At 44.0% G+C, this 20,842-nt stretch overlaps 1 protein-coding gene across 5 annotated transcripts in view; it reads right to left on the bottom strand.

The window, feature by feature from the left end:
- Positions 1–20,842, bottom strand: part of clip2 (CAP-GLY domain containing linker protein 2) — a 173,276-nt gene that overhangs the window by 88,282 nt on the left and 64,152 nt on the right. For 4 of the 5 annotated variants that reach the window (XR_009512782.1, XM_059973059.1, XM_059973058.1 and 1 more), the window contains one exon: positions 18,744–19,291. Coding sequence is in view for 4 of the 5 variants with exons in the window: in XM_059973059.1 (XP_059829042.1) it covers positions 18,744–19,291 (548 nt within the window). In the remaining variant the exon portion in view is untranslated. Of the gene's footprint in view, positions 1–14,930; positions 15,759–18,743; positions 19,292–20,842 lie in introns of those variants that run through there. The other variant, XM_059973061.1, reaches the window with a different exon arrangement.

The raw sequence follows: 20,842 nt of genomic DNA on the forward strand, positions 1-20,842 counted from the left end.
CAATATCCACAGTCAACTTTGACCAACGGAGGTGCAGAGACTGCACTTTCTCTTTAGCCGTTACACTTTATTCTGTATTCTGTTATCGTATTACCTTGTACTATCTCAATGAGCTGTGGAATGATATGATCTGTATAAACAGTACACAAGACAACCTTTTCACTATATCTCAGTACATGTGACAATAATAAACCAGCTCCAATTCTGTGTCTGGCATTACTTGCTGCCTTCTGTGACTTCTTTCCTCATTCTCCCTGACTAGTCATCAACCCTCGCTCACTTCACACAGCAATCCTCTTTCCTTATTGCTGTGCTCCCCCCTCCTGCTCCACATTGACCTCCTGAACAGCAGAGCTCGTGGCCTTCCCAGCAGGAAGACTAATTCCATTAATGGTATCTACAGATGATATGCTGGGAACAATTGAGGGGATACATTACTGTAAGCCGCAATCTATCTTATGGAACATTTTCCAATTACGGCTTTGAGACAAAGGCAATAAAATAAAGAACATATGCGCAAATGGGCATATCCATTTTCACCCATAAATGAAGACTGACGGGGGATTTGAACGGGAAACCCCTGAACCAACCATCTCAGGCTTCTGATGCAGACAGCTCACTGCCTTTGTGTTGCTTGTTAATTAAAACAACTCCAGCTTGTGGCCGGCTCTAAGCTGCTGTCACTTGTGTTCTCCTGTCAGTAGGGACCTGGTCTTAACCGGAGTGCAAAGTCACCTTACTGAATGCCAGAATAGCATAAGATACAGTCATAAAAGTACAACAGTATGGCTCTCAGCAAAAGTGGACAGGGAGAAGTGATTCAGCTCTGAATCAGAATCAGGTTTAATATCGCTGGCATATGTTGTGAAATTTGTTATGCGGCACCAGTACATTGCAATACATAATAAAAACTATAAATTACAGTAAAATATACAAACTATATATAATTACTGTAATTTACAGTATATATATATATAAACAATTAAATTAGTACAAAAAGAGAAAAAAAAGTGGTGAAGTATTGTTCATGGGTTCAGTGTCCATTCAGAAATCTTATGGCAGAGGGGAAGAAGCTGTTCCTGAATCACTGAGTGTGTGCCTTCAGGCTTCTGTACCTCCTTCCTGATGGTAGCGATGAGAACAGAGCATGTCCTGAGTGATGGGGGTCCTTAATGGTGAATGTCGCCATTTTGAGGCACCGCTCATTAAAGATGTCCTGGAGGCTGGGGAGGTTAGTGCCCGTGATGGAGCTGACTGAGTTAACAACCTTCTGCATCCTTTTTTTGAATCTGTTCGGTAGCATCCCCCACCTTCACCAATACCAGACAGTGATGCAGCAAGTTAGAATGCTCTACACAAAATGCTGGCAGAACTCAGCAGGCCAGACAGCATCAGGATGAAGGGCTTCGGCCTGAAACGTCGTCACTACCTCCTCTCATAGATGCTGTCTGGCCTGCTGAGTTCTGCCAGCATTTTGTGTTTTTATTTATTTCCAGCACCTGCAGATTCACTCGTGTTGCCTTAGAATGCTCTACACGGTTTTTTTAATATAACGGCCACTAACTAGCCTTGGGTAGGCTAAGCAATCAAAATCTAGCCACTTCTTCAAAGTGAGGCGTGCTGGGAGGCAGGCAAGGGGTTTCTGACGCTGCAAGTGATGGGGGACAGGTTGAACGCTGCTGCTGAGAACGTATGTGGCTGTTATCTTTGGGGGTTTGACAGTGAAGTACGTGGACATCTCTGTCGGGTGGATCTGCGTTTGATATGATTGTGGCAAATGATGGTGATGACTTTTTTTCCGCCACCAACGAGGGTTTGGTACTGGAGTCCAGAAGAGGACGGATACCCTGCTCCAACACCAGAAAGGGAGAGTCTTCCAGACACATGCTTGGACATTCTGGGAGGAGTTAACACGCCAACCAACGCCAGGCCTTGCAGGTCGGGATGTAATGTGCGGTTTCACCTGCGTCCTGTCAGCCACGTCCCACATGGCACTCATTACTGTATATCAATATCCTGTCCCTGAGTCCCTCTCACCTACCAACCGCTGTATCAGTGCAGACTGTGACCTAAACGCGTACTGTGTCACCCCGTGATACGCGTCACTCTGCAGTAAGTTTTGTGCCCACATCTCACAGTCCACAGGCACTGAAAGTATCATGTGACCAACAGGCATGTTCGCTAAACACTCGCATAACTCCCTCCCTTGCAGGACAAGATGATGCGCAGCCGAAGGCAACAGCAGCTCACTCCATGGTCCAACGCATCACCTCATCTCCATCTAGCAGGCACAGCGTTCCATCATGATTTAAACTCTGGCAGAAACCGCTGATGAGTGTTCTCGTCACAAACAAAAGAAAATCTGCAGATGCTGGAAATCCGAGCAACAAAATGTTGGAGGAATTCAGCAGGCCAGGCTGCATTCCAACAACATGTCACCACAGCCACAAGGGGAACAAACAGACTTAACTAAGTACACTCATAAACACATGCTGCTGCCAGAAACGGAGAAGGCACAGACCTCGAGGAATATGCTCATCTGACATTGGCTACATCAGTAAGAATGCAGATGACGTTGGTACCCCAAGAACAGTCATCTTACAGCCCAACCAGAAGCTCTGGCTGAACGTGGAGGTGCATTCTTTACTAAAATCTTCAAGTTCAATGACAGAACAGCTGTCAGAGCAGTCAGGAGAAACCTCAGCTTGGGCATCAAGAGAGCAAAGACCACCTACACACAAAAAAATTCAGGAACACCTGTCTGATTACCACCCCCAGCTTAAGTGGCTAGGTATCAAGAGCATTACTGACTACACAAGGGAAAACAGTGCCTCCCTCCCTGATGCTCTACACAACTTCTATGCACGCTTTCAGATAGGCAACACAACACCAGCCACAAAAGCTACCCCTCTCCCAGTGGGCAGCCACTGTCTGTAGCTTCATCAGACATGAGAAGGACTCCGTAGAGAGACAAGCCCCTGTAAAGTGACCAGTCTGGACAACATCCCAGGCCGATTACTTGGGGAGTGTGCACACCAGCTCACTGACATCTTCACATACACCTTCAACAGTTCACTCATCCAGGCTGCCATCCCCATCTGCTTCAAGTCCACCACCATCATCCCTGTACCAAAGAACTCCACACCTTCAGAGCTAAACGATTACTGCCCGGTGGCAATGATGCCAGTCATCATGAAGTGCTTTGAACGGCTGATAACGACATATCAGAAACTCCAATCCTGCCACACTCCCCAATATGCTTACCAAAAGAACTGCTCTATGACAGAAGCCATAGTATCTGCCATGCACATGGAAACCAAGGATTGATGTCAGAATGTTGTTTCAGGATTTCAGTTCAGCATTCAGCACTGTTGTCCCACAGGCCTGGGTGAACAAACTCCCACTCCTTGGTCTAAATGCACCACTGTGCAACTGGGGGTTGGGCTCCCTAACAAACAGAGCTCAGATAGCCAGGATGTTCCTCCCTCCCCATTATCCTAAACATGGGTGCCCCCACCCAGGGCTGGGTGCTGAGCCCACTGCTGTACACTCTTCTCACATGTGACTGCATAGCCAAACACCCAAGCAATCACATTGTCAAGTACACTGATGACATCAACAATCACCAACAACGATGAGACGGCCTACAGAGAGGAGATGGAAGAGCCCTGGTGCCAGGCAAATAACCTCTTCCTCAATATCAAGGGAGGTGGTGATTTTCTTCAAAAGAACTTGCACAACTCACACCGCCGTTCAGCCTCTTCAGCAGCAGTGGAAGACAACAAGCAGTTTAAAACTGCTGGGAGTGCACATCACACACAATCTCTCATGGTCCCAAAACACATCATGCACAGTCAGGACAGCTCACCAATGCCTCTACTTTCTGAGGAGGCTGAAGAGAGATAGACAGTGCACAGCAGTAGACAGATGTACAGTAGAGCACATCTCACAAGCTGCATCACTGTTCAGTACGGAAACTGCACTGCAGCAGGCAGGAAGGCTTGAGAATGGGTAGTCAAAGCTGCCCAACGCATCACCGGCACCAGCCTACTGACCATCAAGGACTTAAATACAGAAAGGTGCTGGGAAAGGGCCAGTAACCCACCTGCCCAACTCATTGACTAATTGGATATTCCCAGCAGGGTGAAGGCTACGAAGCATCCACACCAGGACTACCAGGCTCAAAAACAGTTACTTCTCAAGCAGTAAGATTGATCAACACCTCTACTCACTAACCCACTCCTCCATACTGCTAACCACTGCTACTTTATCATTTCTCGTCAGTCACCTTACGTACAGACACGCCTTTATGGACTTTATGGACATGCAATCTATCCATGTATATTATCTATTTCATGTATTTATATTTATTGTGCTTTTTTATTATTGTTGTGTTCCTTTTTGTGTTTTTTGTGTGACATCAGATCTGGAGTAACAATTATTTCATTCTCCCTCACATCTCTGTACTGGAAGTGACATTAAACAATCCGGACATGCTGTCAGTACCGCCAGTTGAACTCTGTCATTTTATGTGTTTCCCCCGGCTGTCAGTCTGTGGTTTTGTATTGCCATGTGCTCCTGTCCCCGCTCCTGCTCTACTCCAGCCCCTGTATCACTGAGTACTCCGTCTCTCATCTGTTTCTCATTATTCCCTGTATTGCTGCCACCTCTGTCTCATTGTGCTCCACCTATCATCTGCCTCTCTGTCTATTGCTCAGTGTATTTCAGTCCTGTGTTTACACCTGTTTGTTGCCAGATCGTGCCAGTGAGTTTTCTTGAGCCTTTCCAGCATTCGTATCTGTACTCTGTCTGTCTGAATATCGACTCTGCCAGTTTCCTGATTCTGTTTTTTTGGATTTCTCCAGATGTTTTGATCTCTGCCTGAACTTTGATGCTGACTTTGTTTGCACCTTGGGATTTGTTACTCAATTAATATCACCGTGTGCTATTGGACCCCTGCTCCAGTGTCTTGACACATCCGTATATAAGTTCAGCTTGAACAACTCTCAAGAAGTTTGGCACCAACAAGGTTAAAGCAGCCTGTTTGGCAGTACAGCTACCACTGGGGACCTACATATACTCTACCTCCACCACCAGATAATGACTACTGTCTGCAAAATGCAGTTACCTGTCCAGATTATTCTAGCAGCATCCTCCAAACCCACAGTTTCCCCATCTTCCACCACCAACCAAGACAAATTCAGTGGGTGCACGGGAACTCTACTACTTGACTGGTTCCACACCGTCCCAACTTCGAACTACCTGCTCAAGAATATTATAGGAAGACTTGGCAGGGGGAAGGAAACCAGGGTGTTAGGGTCAAGGAAGAGGAAAATAGAAATAAGTCAAAGATACTGTACAGCAAAGATGGCAAGAAGGATAGGCAGGTGAATAGACAGGATAATTTGCTGTGAGATAGAAATGTAGCAAAATCAGTAACAGAAACTGATCTAAATGTACTATACTTAAATGCATGCAGCATTAGAAATAAAGTGGATGACCTTGCTGTACAGCTACAGGTTAAAAGATATGACATTGTGGCCATCACTGAGTCATGGCTAAACGATGGATGTGATTGGGAACCAAATATCCAAGGACGCACACTGTATAGGAAAGATAGGAAGGTAGGTAAAGGGGGTGGCGTGGCCCTGATGGTAAGCAACAATATCAAATCACTAGAAAGAAGGGACATAGGATCAGAAGAGGTGGAATCCTTATGGGTGGAGTTAAGAAATGGGAAGGGTAAAAGACACTAATAGCAGTTATATACAGGCCTCCAAACAGCAGCCAGGATGTGGACTACAAGTTACCGCTGGAAAAAGAAAAAGCGTGTCAGAAGGAAAATGTCAAGATAATTATGGGGAATTTTAATATGAAAGTGGATTGGGAAAGTCAGGAAGGTACTGGATCTCAGGAGAGAGTGTTTGTAGAATGCCTACGGGATGGCTTTTTGAAGCAGCTTGTCCATAAGCCCACCAGGGGATCGGCTGTTTTGGATTGGGTGCTGTGTAATGAACCTGAGGTGATTAGGGAGCTAGAGGTAATGGAACCCCTTGGAAGTAGTGATCATAATATGATCGAGTTCAGTTTCAAATTTGAAAAGGAGAAGCTGGTATCAGGTGTATCGATATTTCAACGAAACAAAGGAAATTACAGTGGTATGAGAGAGGAACTGGCCCAAGTTGATTGGAAGCTAGATGGAGGGACAGTAGAGCAGAATTGGATGAAATTCCTACAAGAAATAAGGAGAGTGCAGGAAAAACATATTCCAAGAAAAAAGAAAATCATGAATGGAAAAATGGCACAAATGTGGCTAACAAGAGAGGTTAAGGCTAAAATAAAAGTAAAAGAGACGGCCAACAAGGAAGCAAAAATTAGTGGGAAAACTGAGTACTGGATGCCTTTTAAGAACTTACAGAAGGAAACTAAGAAAGTCATTAGGAAAGAAAAAATGAATTATGAAAGGAAGTTGGCAATTAACATAAAAAAGGATACTAAGAGTCTTTTCAAATATATGAAGAGTAAAAGGGTGACACAGGTAGATATAGGACAGATTGAAAATGATGCTGGAGAAATTATAATGGGTAACAAAGAGATGGCAGAGGAACTAAATGAGTATTTTGCATCAGTCTTCACAGTGAAAGACATTAGCAACATACCTGATAGCCAGAGGTTTCAGGGAATAGAATTAGGTACAGTCAAGATTATTAGAGAGAAAGTGTTTGGGAAGCTAAATGGACTAAGGATAGATGAGTCTTCTGGACCGGATGAGGTGCACCCACAGCTTCTGAAGGAGGTGCCAGGAATCAATAGACTCTGGCATGGTTCAGGAGGACTGGAAGGTCGCAAATGTAGTTCAGCTGTTTAAGAAAGGGGGGAGACAGCAAAAAGAAAATTACAGGCCTATTAGTCTGACATTGGTAGTTGGGAAGTTATTAGAATCGATCCTCAAGGACGAGGTTTTGAAATACCACAAGGTGCATGTCAAGATAGGCCCAAGCCAGCATAGTTTCATGAAGGGAAGATCCTGCCTCACCAACCTATTGAAATTTTTTGAGGTAATTTCAAATAAGATTGACAAGAGAGAGGCTGTGGATGTTGTGTATTTGGATTTTCAAAAGGCTTTCGATAAGGTGCCGCATAAGAGGCTGCTTAATAAGATGAGAGCCCATGGAATTACAGTAAAGATATTGGATTAGGTGGAGCATCGGCTGATAGGCAGAAAGCAAAGGGTGGGAATAAAGGGATCCTATTCTGGTTGGTTGCCTGTTACTAGTGGTGTTCCACAGGGGTCGGTGTTGGGGCCGCTTCTTTTTATACTGTATGTCGATGATTTAGATTATGGATTAAATGGTTTTGTGGCTAACATTGGGGATGACACCAAGATAGGTGGAGGAGCAGGGAGTGTTGCAGAAACGGAGGGTTTCAGCTCAAAACGTCGACAGTGCTTCGCCCTATAGATGCTGCCTGGCCTGCTGCGTTCCACCAGCATTTTGTGTGTGTTGCTTGAATTTCCAGCATCTGCAGATTTCTTCGTATTTGCAGGGAGACTTGGTCAGTTTAGGAGAGTGGGCAAAGAAATGGCAAATGAGATACAATGTTGAGAAATGTACGGTTGTACATTTTGGAAGAAAAAATAATCAGGCAGATTATTATTTAGATGGGGAGAAAATTCAAAAATCGGAAGTGCAAAGGGACTTGGGAGGTCCTCGTGCAGGATACCCTAAAGGTTAACCACCAGGTTGGATCGGCAGTAAGGAAAGCAAATGCTATGTTGGCATTCATTTCAAGAGGATTAGTGTGTAAGAGTAAGGAGGTGTTGACGAGGCTCAATGGGACACTGGTGAGACCTCATTTGAAATACTGTGTGCAGTTTTGGGCACTGATTTTGGGCACAGGGATGTACTGATGTAGAAGAGAGTTCAGAGAAGATTTACGAGGATTCCTGGAATGCAGGGGCTAATATATGAGGAGCGTTTGTCGACTCTTGGACTGTATTCATTAGAGTATAGGAGAATGAGAGGGGATCTCATAGAAACATTTTGAATGTTGAAAAGGTTGGACAGAGCAGATGTGGAAAGGCTGTTTCCCTTGGTGGGTGAGTCCAGGACAAGAGGCCACAGTCTTAGAATAAGAGGGTACCCATTTAAAACAGAGATGAGGAGAAATTTTTTTAGCCAGAGTGTCATGGATTTATGGAATTCATTGCCACATACAACTGTGGAGGCCTGATCATTGAGGGTGTCTAAGGAGGCGATTGATAGGTTTCTAATTAGTCAGGGTGTCAAGGGATATGGGGAAAAAGCCGGAAATTGGAACTAGATGGGAGAATAGTTTAGCTCAAGGTGGAGTGGCGGAACAGACTCAATGGGCTGAATGGCCTACTTCTGCTCCTTTGTCTTGTGATCTTGTGATTTTGTGACTTCTACAAGAATGATCTATTCAGCATTTGACCTTGCCAGTTACAAAGGGTCTTTGACCTGAAATACTAACTCAACTTCTCTCCCTACATTGAGGTGGCATGGTAGTGTAGTGGTTAGCACAACACTTTACAGTGCCAGTGACCCGGGTTCAATTCCTGCCGCTGCCTGTAAGGAATTTGTACATTCTCTCAGTGACCGCGCGGGTTTCCTCCGTGTGCTCTGGTTTCCTCCCAGGCCAGTTGGTAGGTTAATTGGCAATTGTAAATGGTCCCGTGATTAGGATAGGATTAAATCAGGGGATTATTGGGCAGTGCTGTTTGAAGGGCTGGAAGAGCCTTCTCCATGCCATATCTCAATAAAATAAATAAATACGTGGCCTGACTAGCTAATCATTTGCAACATTTTCTGATTTTACTTTAGATCTGCAGCATCTGCAGTTTGTTTCTGGATTTTCACCTAATGAATCGACACTCAGCAGGGAGCCAGTAGAATTCATACTCACTGGTAGATTTTCCTGTGTTTGTTTTAGAAAGAACAGGGAACAGAATGCTGTACAACAAGGAATGTATTCTGCACAGATGAACTTTAGTAGCAGACACATTTCTTTTAAACCACCTGGTTTAATTGCTAAATCTATGAGAATCAGATGCCAAGTTTCCTTAGAGGGATTTGAACGCGGAGACTAGTATGCCTCATTCAGATTGTGTGTCCATTCATTGCTATGACTAATTCGCTCTGGCTCCCAAATTGAATAGTATTAGCATGAATGTTGAAATGCTGATTACAGAACCTTTTATAATTTCTCTCTTCATCACAGTGCAATTTGATATCAGAGTGAAGTAGTGCATTGAACAGGAATTTTCACAGGAACATGAATACTTTCAGCAACCTCTTGCAGAGACAGGTTTTTCACAAAACTAGTTGCATCATTAACCTTCTCAGCTGTGGTTCTGTAACTACTAATCAAAGTTCAAAGTAAATTTATCATTAAAGTACATATATACATCACCATATAACAACCTGGAGATTCTTTTTAATGTGGCCATACTCAGGAAATCTATGGGATAGTAACATTAACAGGAATAATTGAAGTTCAACCAGGGTGCAGAAGACAACAAACTGTGCAAATGCAAATATAAATAAATAGCAATAAATAAATAATGAGAACATGAATTAAAGAGTCCTTATAAAGGGCAAAGAATGTACCCTGGGTGGAGGAATTCAATGTCCATCACCTCAAGTGGCTTTGTAGCATCACAAGAGACCAAACTGGTTGAGCCGTGAAGGACAGAGCTGCCAGTCTGGGCCTGAGTTAGATAGTGAGTGAACCAACACAAGGGGGAAACCCACTTCACCCCATCCTCACCATTCCACAACAACATGGGGAGATATGACAGTTAACAGTCCAAGGGGTGGGTAACAAAGTCTTCTTTCATGTGCACTACAAATGCGTTAAATGGAATAGACTCTGACTCGTATGGCAGCTCAGAGCTAGGCATCCCAGCAGCATTGTGGACCTTCAGAAATTAGTACCATTATCACCTGTAACCTCAGGGCTTTGCATTGCCCTCACCCTATCATTACCATAGAGCCAGGGGATCAACCCTGGAGAGCTAGGACAATGAGGGCAATAGCAGGGCGTGGGAACACCAGCTTCAGGCTTACCTAAAAATAATTCAGATTCAGATTCAGTTTATTGTCATTTATAAACCACAAATACAACGCAGTTAAAAAATGAGACAACGTTCTCCAGAATGATATCACGAAAAAGCACAAAACAGACCACACAAGAAAAACCACATAATGTTTGGTAATCCCCAATCCAGAGTCCGGAGACGCTGCCACGTATCGTTATCGCGCTATCGTTTTAGCACGTTCCCCAGAAAGGAACTACAAACCCATCAGGCAAACCTAAAGCTACAAGACCTACACAAAACCACATAGTTACATATGGTTATAGTTAACATGTGGTTTCAACAGTGCAGACAATACCATAATTGATAAAAGACTAACTGACAAAGACCACATAATTATAACACATAGTTTCAACAGTGCAAAGCAATACCATAATCTGATAAAGAGCAGTCCATGGCACGGTTTAAAAGAAAGTCTCAAAGTCCCGACAGCCCATCATCTCACACAGATGGTAGAAGGAAGAAGAACTCTTCCTGCCATGAACCTCCAGCGCCGCAGCTTGCCGATATAGCACTTTGGGAGCTCCGACCACAGCCAACTCCGAGTCCGTCCAAAAACTTCGAGCCTCCAACCAGCCCTCCGACACCGAGCACCGAGCACCATCTCTGCCGAGCACTTTGACCCTGGCACCAGCTGCCAAGCAACAGGCAAAGCTGAGGATTTGGGGCCTTCCTTCCGGAGAATTTTCCAATCGCACAGTAGCAGCGGCAGTGAAACAGGCATTTCAGAAGTTCCACCAGATGTTCCTCCGTGCTTCTCACATCTGTCTCTATCAGATCAGGATTGTACACGGTCCCTACTTACAGATAACAGATATTCATTCCTGGAGTGGCCGCTGCGTGCTGCGTCGCGCCGCCATCTTGAAGTTTCTTTGCAAAATGATATTCCACCCAAGCGAAGCTGCAGCGCAGGACAATGTGCACTCATTAGAAACAGCATGCAATGAACGCAAAACAATCTTACAACCAACAGATCAAATCAAAGCCTTGCAACTGCATCACATCCAGTTGAGAAACGTGGTGGACAGTTACACAGCTAGTGGGCAAAAGGAAGAGGGGGTTGGGTGGTCCAAGAACATCCCCATCCTCAACAATGGTGGGGGCCAACTTGTGAGTGCAAAGGACAAGGTGGAAGCATTTGTAGCTGCATTCATCCAGGAGTGTGGAATAGATCATCTCAGCTTCCTCCTGAAGAAACCAGTCTTCAGCCAGATGGATTCACTCTGCATGATATCAAGGATGGTAGAGCACTGGACACAGCAAAGGAGGCAGGACCAGACATCCCAGCGGTAGGATGGAAGACCAGCTCGCCTCAACTAACCATACCTCCATCCAAGATGTTCCTGTAAAATCATACGAACATCTACCCAACAGTGTGGAAAATCCAGCGAGCCATCTCAGTTTACAAAAAAAAAATGCAGGACAAACCCAACCTTGTTAATAACCACTCGTTCAGTTTGCTCCAAATGATCAGCAAAGTGAGGTTAGCACGATAAAGCAACATCTACCCACCAATATCCAAATCACTAATGCCCAATTTGGGTTTTTCCAGGAACATGTGAATACAGATCTCATTGCAACTTTGGTCCAAGCATGGAGCAAAGAGATGAATCCCAAGGAGAGGAGAGTGTGATTTTCCTTAACATCAAGAAAGCATAGGGACCAAGTTTGCCCTGGAAAAATGGAAGTCAATGGACAAAGTGGAAACACTTCTAAGGCTGGAGTCTTCCCTTGATTAAGGGAAGATACTTGTGTTGCTTGATACTGCCTGACCCACTGAGTTCCTCTAGTATCTCAGTTGTTGCTCTAGATTCTGCTGTTGATGCTCTCATGTCCCCAGAGTAATCGTGTCATTGGAGGTCGATCACTTCGTCCCCAGGACAGCACTGCAGAGGAGATCCTCCGAGATCAACCATCTTCATGACGTTCCTTCTGTCATGGGTCAGAAGGAGGGATGTTTGATGATGAGTGTGCTACACTGAGTTCAGGTCACCATCTCCAAGCAAATGAAGCAGCTCACGCCCGCAGGCAGAGAGACTAAACAATATTCAGGGTTGCACCACAGAGTCAGAAACAGGTTTATTATCACTGACTTGCAAATTGTGACATTTGTTCTTTTGAAGAAGCAGTGCAGTACGAAATAAATAAATACTGCAAAACAAAAGTAACAAGTCAGTGTTCATGGGTTCAGGATTCAAATGGTGGAGAGCAAGAAGCTTATTAAGCGTGGGTCTTGGCTTCGGTCCCTTTTCTAATGAGAAGAGGACATGTCCTGGATGATGAGGAACCCTAGTGATTGATGCCACCTTGTAGAGGCACCACTTCTTGAAGATGCCATCAGTGATGGAGAGAGTTGCGTCCATGATGGAGTTTGCTGAGTCTGCAACTCTCTGCAGGCAATGCTGTGCGTTGGAACCGCCACACCAGTTAGAATGCTCTCCATGGTACATCTGTAGAAATTTTCAAGAGACTTTGGTGCCACATTAAATCCCCTCAAACTCCTAACAAAGTAGAGACACTAGCAAGCTTTCTTCATAATTGCCTCAACATGTTGGGCCCAGGATAGATCTTCCAGGATGCTGACCCACCAGAAACTAGAAGCTGCTCACCCTTTCCACTGACTGCTCCTCAACAAGGACGGATGTGTGTTCCCCTCCTTGAAGTCCACAATCAATTCTTCAGCCTTGCTGACGCTGGGTGCAAAGTTGTTGTTGTGATACCACTCAACCAGCTGATCTATCTCACTCCTGTATGGCTCCTTGCCACCATTGGGAGTCTGCTACAACGGTAGTCCCATCAGTGAACTTACAGAAGGTGTTTGAGCTGTGTGTAGCCACACACTTATAATTAGAGAGAGAGAGAGCAATAGACTAAGAATGCATCCTTCAGGTGCACCTGTACTAACCAAACTTTAATTCTGTCCTTGACATATTGCCCAGATTCTGAAAAAAAATACTTTTTTATTAAATCAGAGATCTTTACTGGAAAAGTGATCACTGCACAGAATTAACTTCCATATGAAATAATGAAAAATCCTCAATACATTTAAGACTTAACAGGATGTTACAAAATGTGGAGAATCAGGAGGATAAAACACAATGATGGGCTGCCCATCACAAGGAAACAGCCTCAGTGATCTTTCTGGCCCATAATTTAATTCTGAACTTGCTCAATATTTTGGAACAGGAAAGCCGGGAAGTTTTAACAGTATATAAAACAGAGAAACCCATGATATAACAACCCATTACCTTGTACCAAAGTGTTTAGACTGTAACTATTGCTTTAAAAAAGGTATAATTTAGCTCCTTGTTTTATTTATTTTTATCTGTTGAGATGAATGAAGAGGTTTGGAGAAGAACCATTGGATTGACTTCTTGCAGCAGGGGAATAGATTGCTTAAATAAAGTTTGCCACTCTTGACATCTTCAGTACTCAAAAGAACATGGATGCAAGGAATATTTTGCAAATGCATAACAATTCCAAGTAGAAGAGTCCCATAAAGAAGTCAATTTAAAAGTTACAGACTCCTGGAAATGTATATTCCCAATTTGTACACTGGGGGAAGCTCAGGACTGTTATTGAGAAATTCTTGTCCGTGAAAAGAATGCTTACAATAATTTTCTGGACAGTTTCTGTTTACCTAATGTGATTAGGAATTTGCAATTGCCTGGGGAAGGATTCGACTAATCCTCCTGAGGTGATTGCATCCTTGTGGAAAGTTAGTTGAAAAAAGCAGGGATAGAAACAAGGTAGGGGCAGGGGAATGAGTCTTGTCATTAAAGTGACTGAAGTAGGGTGTGGAAAAAGTTTGGATCAGTGGATGGATGCTAGGAAGGAACAGGAAGGTAGAGGCAATCCAGGATCCAGTTCCAACAAAAAAGGGTAGAGAAATGAGAGTCACTTCAGGTTCAGAGCTTAGTGATCATGAGGTGAACATGGAAACTGGAGTTTCCAAGTCCTTAACAGCCAGGGGCAGAATAAACCACCATTTTCCCACTCCATTCCCCCACCTCAGCAATCACCTTCTCTATCTGTTCACAGTGCCTACATTAACCACGTTAGAACCCACAGAATCAGAATGGAAGAAAGTTATTCATGACCCAAAGGTTTGTTCATTCACAGGAAGCGCAGAAGTGGAAGCCATTTTGCCCCGTTGTAGCACTGCAACCATCCATTACAAAGCAGAGGTCTTTAACTAGCTGATATAACCCTTCACCCCAGCATCACCTCATATACCAGGAACTTCAGGATGAAACAAGCAACACGCAACAGCTGAACTGTTTGCTGTACAACACTGTAGTCCCAACCACGGTACTGCTTCTGCATTCCCAGTTCACACATGAAGTACAGAAATCTATTATTATCAAAGTGACTCTATCTACAACCCTGAAAGTTATTTTCTTGAGGGCATACTCAAAAAATTCAATAACCATAATAGAATCAATGAAAGCCCGCACCAACAGGGCAGACGATCGGTGTGAAAAAGCCAACAATGGTGCAAATACAAGATGATAATAATAATAAATAAATAAACAATAATTATCAAGAGCATGAGATGAAGAGTCCTTGAAAGAGAGTCCATAGGTTATGGGAACATTTCAATGTTGGGTGAGTGAAGGTCTAGGGTTAATAACTGTTCCTGAATCTGGTGGTGTGAGTAATGAAGCTCCTGTACCTTCTTCCTGGGAAGAAAGTGCTGTATGGCCTGTATGGTGGTTGGGGGTGGGGGGGGGGGGGGGTTCTCTGATGATGGATGCTGTTTTCCTGCAACAACACTTTATGTAGATGTGCTCAATGGTGGGGAGGACTTTACCCAAGATGGACTGGGCCATATCCAGGACTTTTTGTAGGAATTTCCATTCAAGGGCATTGGTGTTTCTATACCAGGTTGTGATGCAGCTAGTCAACATAATCTCCACCACTCATCTATAGAAATTAGTCAAAGTTATAGATGTCATGCTGAATCTTCTCAATCTCCTAAGCAAGCAGAGGTACTACAGTGCATTCTTCGTAATTGACTTATGTGCTGGGCCCAGGAAAGGTCTTCTCCACCTGTGATCCCCCAATGGGGACTGGTTCATGGTTTCCCCCTCCTGAAGTTAGTAATCAGCCTCTTGGTCTTGCTGACAGTGTGTCAGAGGTTGTTGTTGTGGCGCCACTCAGCCAGATTTTCAATCTCCCTCCTATAAACTGATCTGTCACCACATTTGATTCGGCCTATGACAATGCTGTAATCAGCAAACTTGAATATGGCATTGTTGTTGTGTTTAGCCCCACAGTCACAAGTGTGAAATGAGCAGAGCAGGGGGCTAAGTGCACAGCCCTGTGGTGCACCGGTGCTGATGGAGATTGTAGAGGAGATGTTGTCACCAACCTGAGCTGACTGGGTCTGCAAGTGAGGAAATCAGAATCCAATTGCACAAGGAGGTATTGAGGTAATGGTCCTAAAGCTTATTGATTAGTTTTGAGGGGATGTTAGTACTAAGTGCCAAGCAGTAGTCAGTGACAAGCATCCTGATGTATGCACCCATCCTGCCAGATGATCCAGAGTTGAGTGAAGAATCAGAATCAGGTTTATTATCACCGGCATGTGACATGAAATTTGTTAACTTGGCAGCAGCAGTTCAATGCAATACATGATCTAGCAGAGAGAGAAAAAAAAACATAATAATAAACAAATCAATTACGTATATTGAATAGGTTATTAAAAATGTGCAAAAGCAGAAATACTGTATATTAAAAAAAATGAGGTAGTGTCCAAAGCTTCAATGTCCATTTAGGAATTGGATGGCAGAGGGGAAGAAGCTTTTCCTGAATTGCTGAGAGTGTGCCTTCAGGCTTCTGTACCTCCTACCTGATGGTAACAGTGAGAAAAGGGCATGCCCTGGGTGCTGGAGGTCTTTAATAATGGACACTGCCTTTCTGAGACACCACTCCCTAAAGATGTCCTGGGTACTTTGTAAATGAGCCCATGAAATGGCATCTAGTGTGGACCTGTTGTGCCAGTAGGCAAATTGGATCACTTCTCAGGCAGGCAGTTGATATGTTTCATCACCAACCTCTCAAACACTTCATCACTGTGGATATAACTGCTACTGGACAATAGTCATTGAGGCTGGTTACCGCATTCTTCTAAGGCACCGGTATAACTGAAGTCTGCTTGAAGCAGGTGGGTACCTCAGACTGCGGAAGCAAGAGGTTAAAGATCTCAGTGAACACTGCAGCCAGTTGACCAGCACAGGTCTTTAGTACTCGGCCAGGTAACCCGTCTGGGCCAGATGCTTTACGTGGTTCCGCCCTCCTGAAGGATGCTCTCACATCCACCTCAGAGCCTGAAATCACAGGTCCATCGGGGGCTGTGGGAGTTCGTGATGGTCCCTCCATGTTTTGATGGTCAAAGTGAGCACAGAGGGCCCTGACAAACAAGAAAAAAAATCTGCAGATGCTGGAAATTCAAGCAACACACACACACAAAATGCTGGAGGAACTCAGCAGGCCAGGCAGCATCTTTGGAAAAAAGTACAGTTGCCGTTTTGTGCCAAGACCCTCCAACAGGACAAGAGATAAAAAGATGAGGAGTCAGAGTAAGTCGACTGTACTCTTCAGCATAGAAAGCATTGAGCTGATCTGGAAGAGAAGCTCTCTCTGTTGTCACCTATGCCACTTGATTTCACTTCGTAAGCGGTGATAGCCTTCAAGCCCTGTCACAGCTGTCGAGCAGCCTTCAATGATTCAAGTTTAGTCCGGAACTGCCACTCTGCCCGTGAATGGCTTTCTGGAGATCATACCCGGATCTTTTGTAACTTCCTTGGTCGTCTACTTGAACACCTCTGATCTGATGCTGAGCAGGTTGCGAATCTCCTGGATCACCCAGGGCTTTTGGCTGGGGAAGACTCTGAATGATTTCGTGGGGACATACTCGTCTGCAACTGTTTTTATAAAGTACATGACAATGGTGGTGCATTCATTCAGATCCACAGATGAGTCCTTGAACATGGCCCAGTCCAGCAACTCTAAGCAATCCTGTAGCCACTACTCTGCCTCCTGTGGCCACTTATTTATTGTCCTAATCTCTGTAGCCTTGCTCTTTAGCCTCTGCCCGTATGCAGGCAGAAGGATAGCCAAGTGATCTGATTTACCAAGATGCATTCTGGGCATGAAACAGTAGGCAATCCTCATGCTAGCATAGCAGTGATGTAGTGTAGTGGGACCTCTGGTGCTGCAGGTTAGGTGCTGATGGTAACTGGGCAAATAAGCCTGACTGAAATCCCTGAATATGATTTGAAATGAGTTGGGATGGACTGTTTCTTGTTTGGTGATGGCATCATGCGGTATCTCAAGTGCCTGACTACAGTCGGCTAATGGTGGTATGTTAACTACAGTCAGGATCATGGAGAACTCATTTGGTAAATAGAAAGTTAGCATTTGATTGTTAGGTGTTCAAGGTCGGGGGAACAAGAGTCGGATAAAACCATGAAACACACAGTCCCGCCTTTTGCCTTTTCTGAATCAGCAGTTCAGTCCATCTTGCGTATTGAGAAGCCTTCGGGTCTGAGTGGCACATCTGGCATATTCTGAGTATGCTACGCCTCGGTCAAACACAGAATACAACAATTTCTCATTTCCTTTCGATAGGGCAATCTTGCCCTCAGGTCTTTGTTATCCAGAGAATGCACATTTTCTATCAAGATGTTGAGTAGAGGGGGTCCTCTTCCATCTACGTTTCAGCCTGGCTTGGCATCCCCCCTCCTGCCTCGTTTCCGGTCGTGGTGATGAACCTTCATCTGCTTAAAGGTGCCATACCTGCTTGCTTGAGAGTTAAGTCTCCAGTCTTTCAGAAGATCATGAAATCTGTCGTTTGTTAAGTTGATTTAAACATATGTTGCCTAAAGTGAAATAATATACTGCAGATTGCAGTGACAGTAATTCAAAAGAGACATACTTAGAGGTATTGTATGTAGCCCGCAGAATGCCGCCATGGTTCACAGGCGCCATCTTGTAATATCAGGCCAACTTACTTGGACACAGCTGTCTTGGGAAACAATGGTAATTGTAATGCTGAAATGCTGAGGTGTAAATGAATAAGAAAAAGCATCATTGATGCACCATCAATAACTCTCTGAGACGTGAGGTGAGATATACGCTTTTATTGACTGGAAGAAAGAACAAGCAGCAATTGACCACCATGCTACATCCTGGAGACTGAGGGCAGGGCTCAGGCCCCAATCGCCTTTAAACAGGGGTCTGTGGGAGGAGCCACAGGTGCAGTCAGCAGTGGGGGGGGGGGGGGGGGCGTGTCCAGACAGGTATATGTAGTTCACCACAATCACTACGAAGAGATGGCTAAGAATCTAGGGATGGCCAATAGCATTTAATCTTTAATCTTGAGGAAAGCAGCAAGTTATTTTCATATTGGGCATATTGTACATTTCAACCAGTCTGCTAACTCAGCAACCATTCCATAAAAAGTACTGCCAAACTATGATCTTGTACCATATACTACCATATTGTTACTGTTAGACCCAATACATCCAACAATGGCCCCATTGGTTAAATGCGTTATCACAATTCTGCTTATTACCATCTCAGAAAATGCCTTCTTGGTGAAAAGAATTCAAGTACTTACCAGAACTCGGTCCCCACATCTCAGCTCTTTATCCCCTTTCTTCACGGATCCACTGTCAGACAGGTTCGATCCCGACTCATTCCCGGTCTTCATGGAGCTGTTCAAAATGCTTTCCCTCAAAGGGATGGTACAGTTGATCCGCTGAGCGGAGAGCGGTGGAGTGGCAGTGCCATGATGAGAAGCTGGCACCGGAAAAGTTATGGACTCTCCAGAAAGTGCATCGCTTCCAGCACCATCAGTTGAGGGGTGCAGTGCCAGTTTTGAGGGTCTTGTGAAAATACCTTGCAAGGGTTCGCACTCAAAGTACCGCACGCCCCCGACCGATCCATCATTCTTCCCCACCGGTTCATCGAGGACAACGCCTGCCCATTTACCCGGGGCAAACTGTGTTTCTCCAAGGAACTGTATGATGCCAGGCTTTACACCATTCACCCAGATACGGTCTCCAATGGCAAAATCCCCAATGCAGTCGTCTCCCAGCTCTGCACTCTTTGACGCTAGTCTGTCACCAGATGTGGGGGCAGAAGCCTGCTTGTGCAAGGGGGAGCCTAGAAAACAGCAGCAAAAGTACCAGAATTCAGTTTTCAATTGTCACACAGCCAACATTCCATTGGGTTGATCAGTAACAACAATGAGTTATCAGCAGTAAGCGAAGGTGACTAGGGCAAATTCTCAATCAGGTACAAAGCAAAAACACAAGAGGTTCTGCAGAATTTGGAAATCCAGAGCAAAACACACACAAAGTGTTTAAAACAGCAACTGTTTGTTCATTTCCATAGATGCTGTCTGACCTGCTGGGTTCCTCCAGCATTTTGTGTGTTTTGTTCACATACAAAGCAAAGACCTGAGATTGTGGCAGTCTGCCAGATGTAATGTATCTCAGATTTAGAGGACTTTGGAATGTGTACAATGGATATGTGAAATACCACACTCTCAACTTTGGAAAAATTCATTCATTTCTAAACTTTTAAGTATTTCATATTGCTGTCTAGTTGGGTAGCATTGTGGAACTAGTTCTATTTAATAATATCCCTTTATATATTTTGGATCAGCAAAAATGATGTTTTATTAATACTGCTGAAAAAATGTACTCACAAAAAACAGGCACTTTTAAAGTCTCTTGTCCATCACTTGGATTGCGTACATCTGTACACTGCTGGGAGACTGTACCGTCGATCGCTAGACATTGTTGTTCAGGGTCTTGGACTATATATGTTTTTTTTGCAAGTGCATATGCTTCTTTGCTTGATATTTTGAATTTTGTTACTCGCTATTCTTGAATGTTTGCTTGCTGTTTTTGAATGTTTTCCCCTTGGCCCCAGAGGAACGCTGTCTCATTCAGCTGTATCTATGTATGGTTTGAATGATAATTAAACTTGATTTGACTTGACTACCAATGGGAGTAACATAGTTAAATAGCCGAAAATGATCAAAATTTTCAAAGAACCATGCTCGTGACAGCATTCTAGGCACTGCAAGAGTGGAATGTTTCTAAACTGTGGAACCTAGAGAGGTCACAATATTCTTGGTAACAGACTAGGATATTAGACAGATTTAGATGAAGGTGTAAGTAATGTAATTCTTAATTGTACTCTGGAAACTGATGCTTGTTAAGTCTCAGATGACCGAATAAAATTGAAGTCAATTGGAGTCAGTTTTGAACAACAGTAATGTGAGGATAATCTACAAGTGTTATTAATAATCATTAGTCAGAACTTAAAAGATTGATTTTGAATATTTCTTAAAAGCATGAAAAGGAACCTGTAAGTACTGCAAAAATGAACTTAAGCAGCTTAACAAAATTCCAGAAATTGAATGAGCAAAAAGTGGCAGGTGAAATGGTGAGACAAGAATCCAGAAAGATAATGTGTTCTAATCTACAGCTCTCCCTTTAATACTGTCATTCCAAGCAAATTAATCTCCAACTGGCTCTCAACATCTCCCTTTGCAACTGGATCCTTGACTTTCTGACTACCACGATTATTCTCAACACCGGTGTCCTACAAGTTTGCATTCATAGACCCTTGTGCGCTCACAACTGAATGGTCAAATGCAGCGCTAACTTCATATATTAGCTTGCAGATGATACCACCAAGGTG

The sequence above is a fragment of the Hypanus sabinus genome, chromosome 6 (genome assembly GCF_030144855.1).
Source record: "Hypanus sabinus isolate sHypSab1 chromosome 6, sHypSab1.hap1, whole genome shotgun sequence".
Taxonomy (NCBI): domain Eukaryota; kingdom Metazoa; phylum Chordata; class Chondrichthyes; order Myliobatiformes; family Dasyatidae; genus Hypanus; species Hypanus sabinus.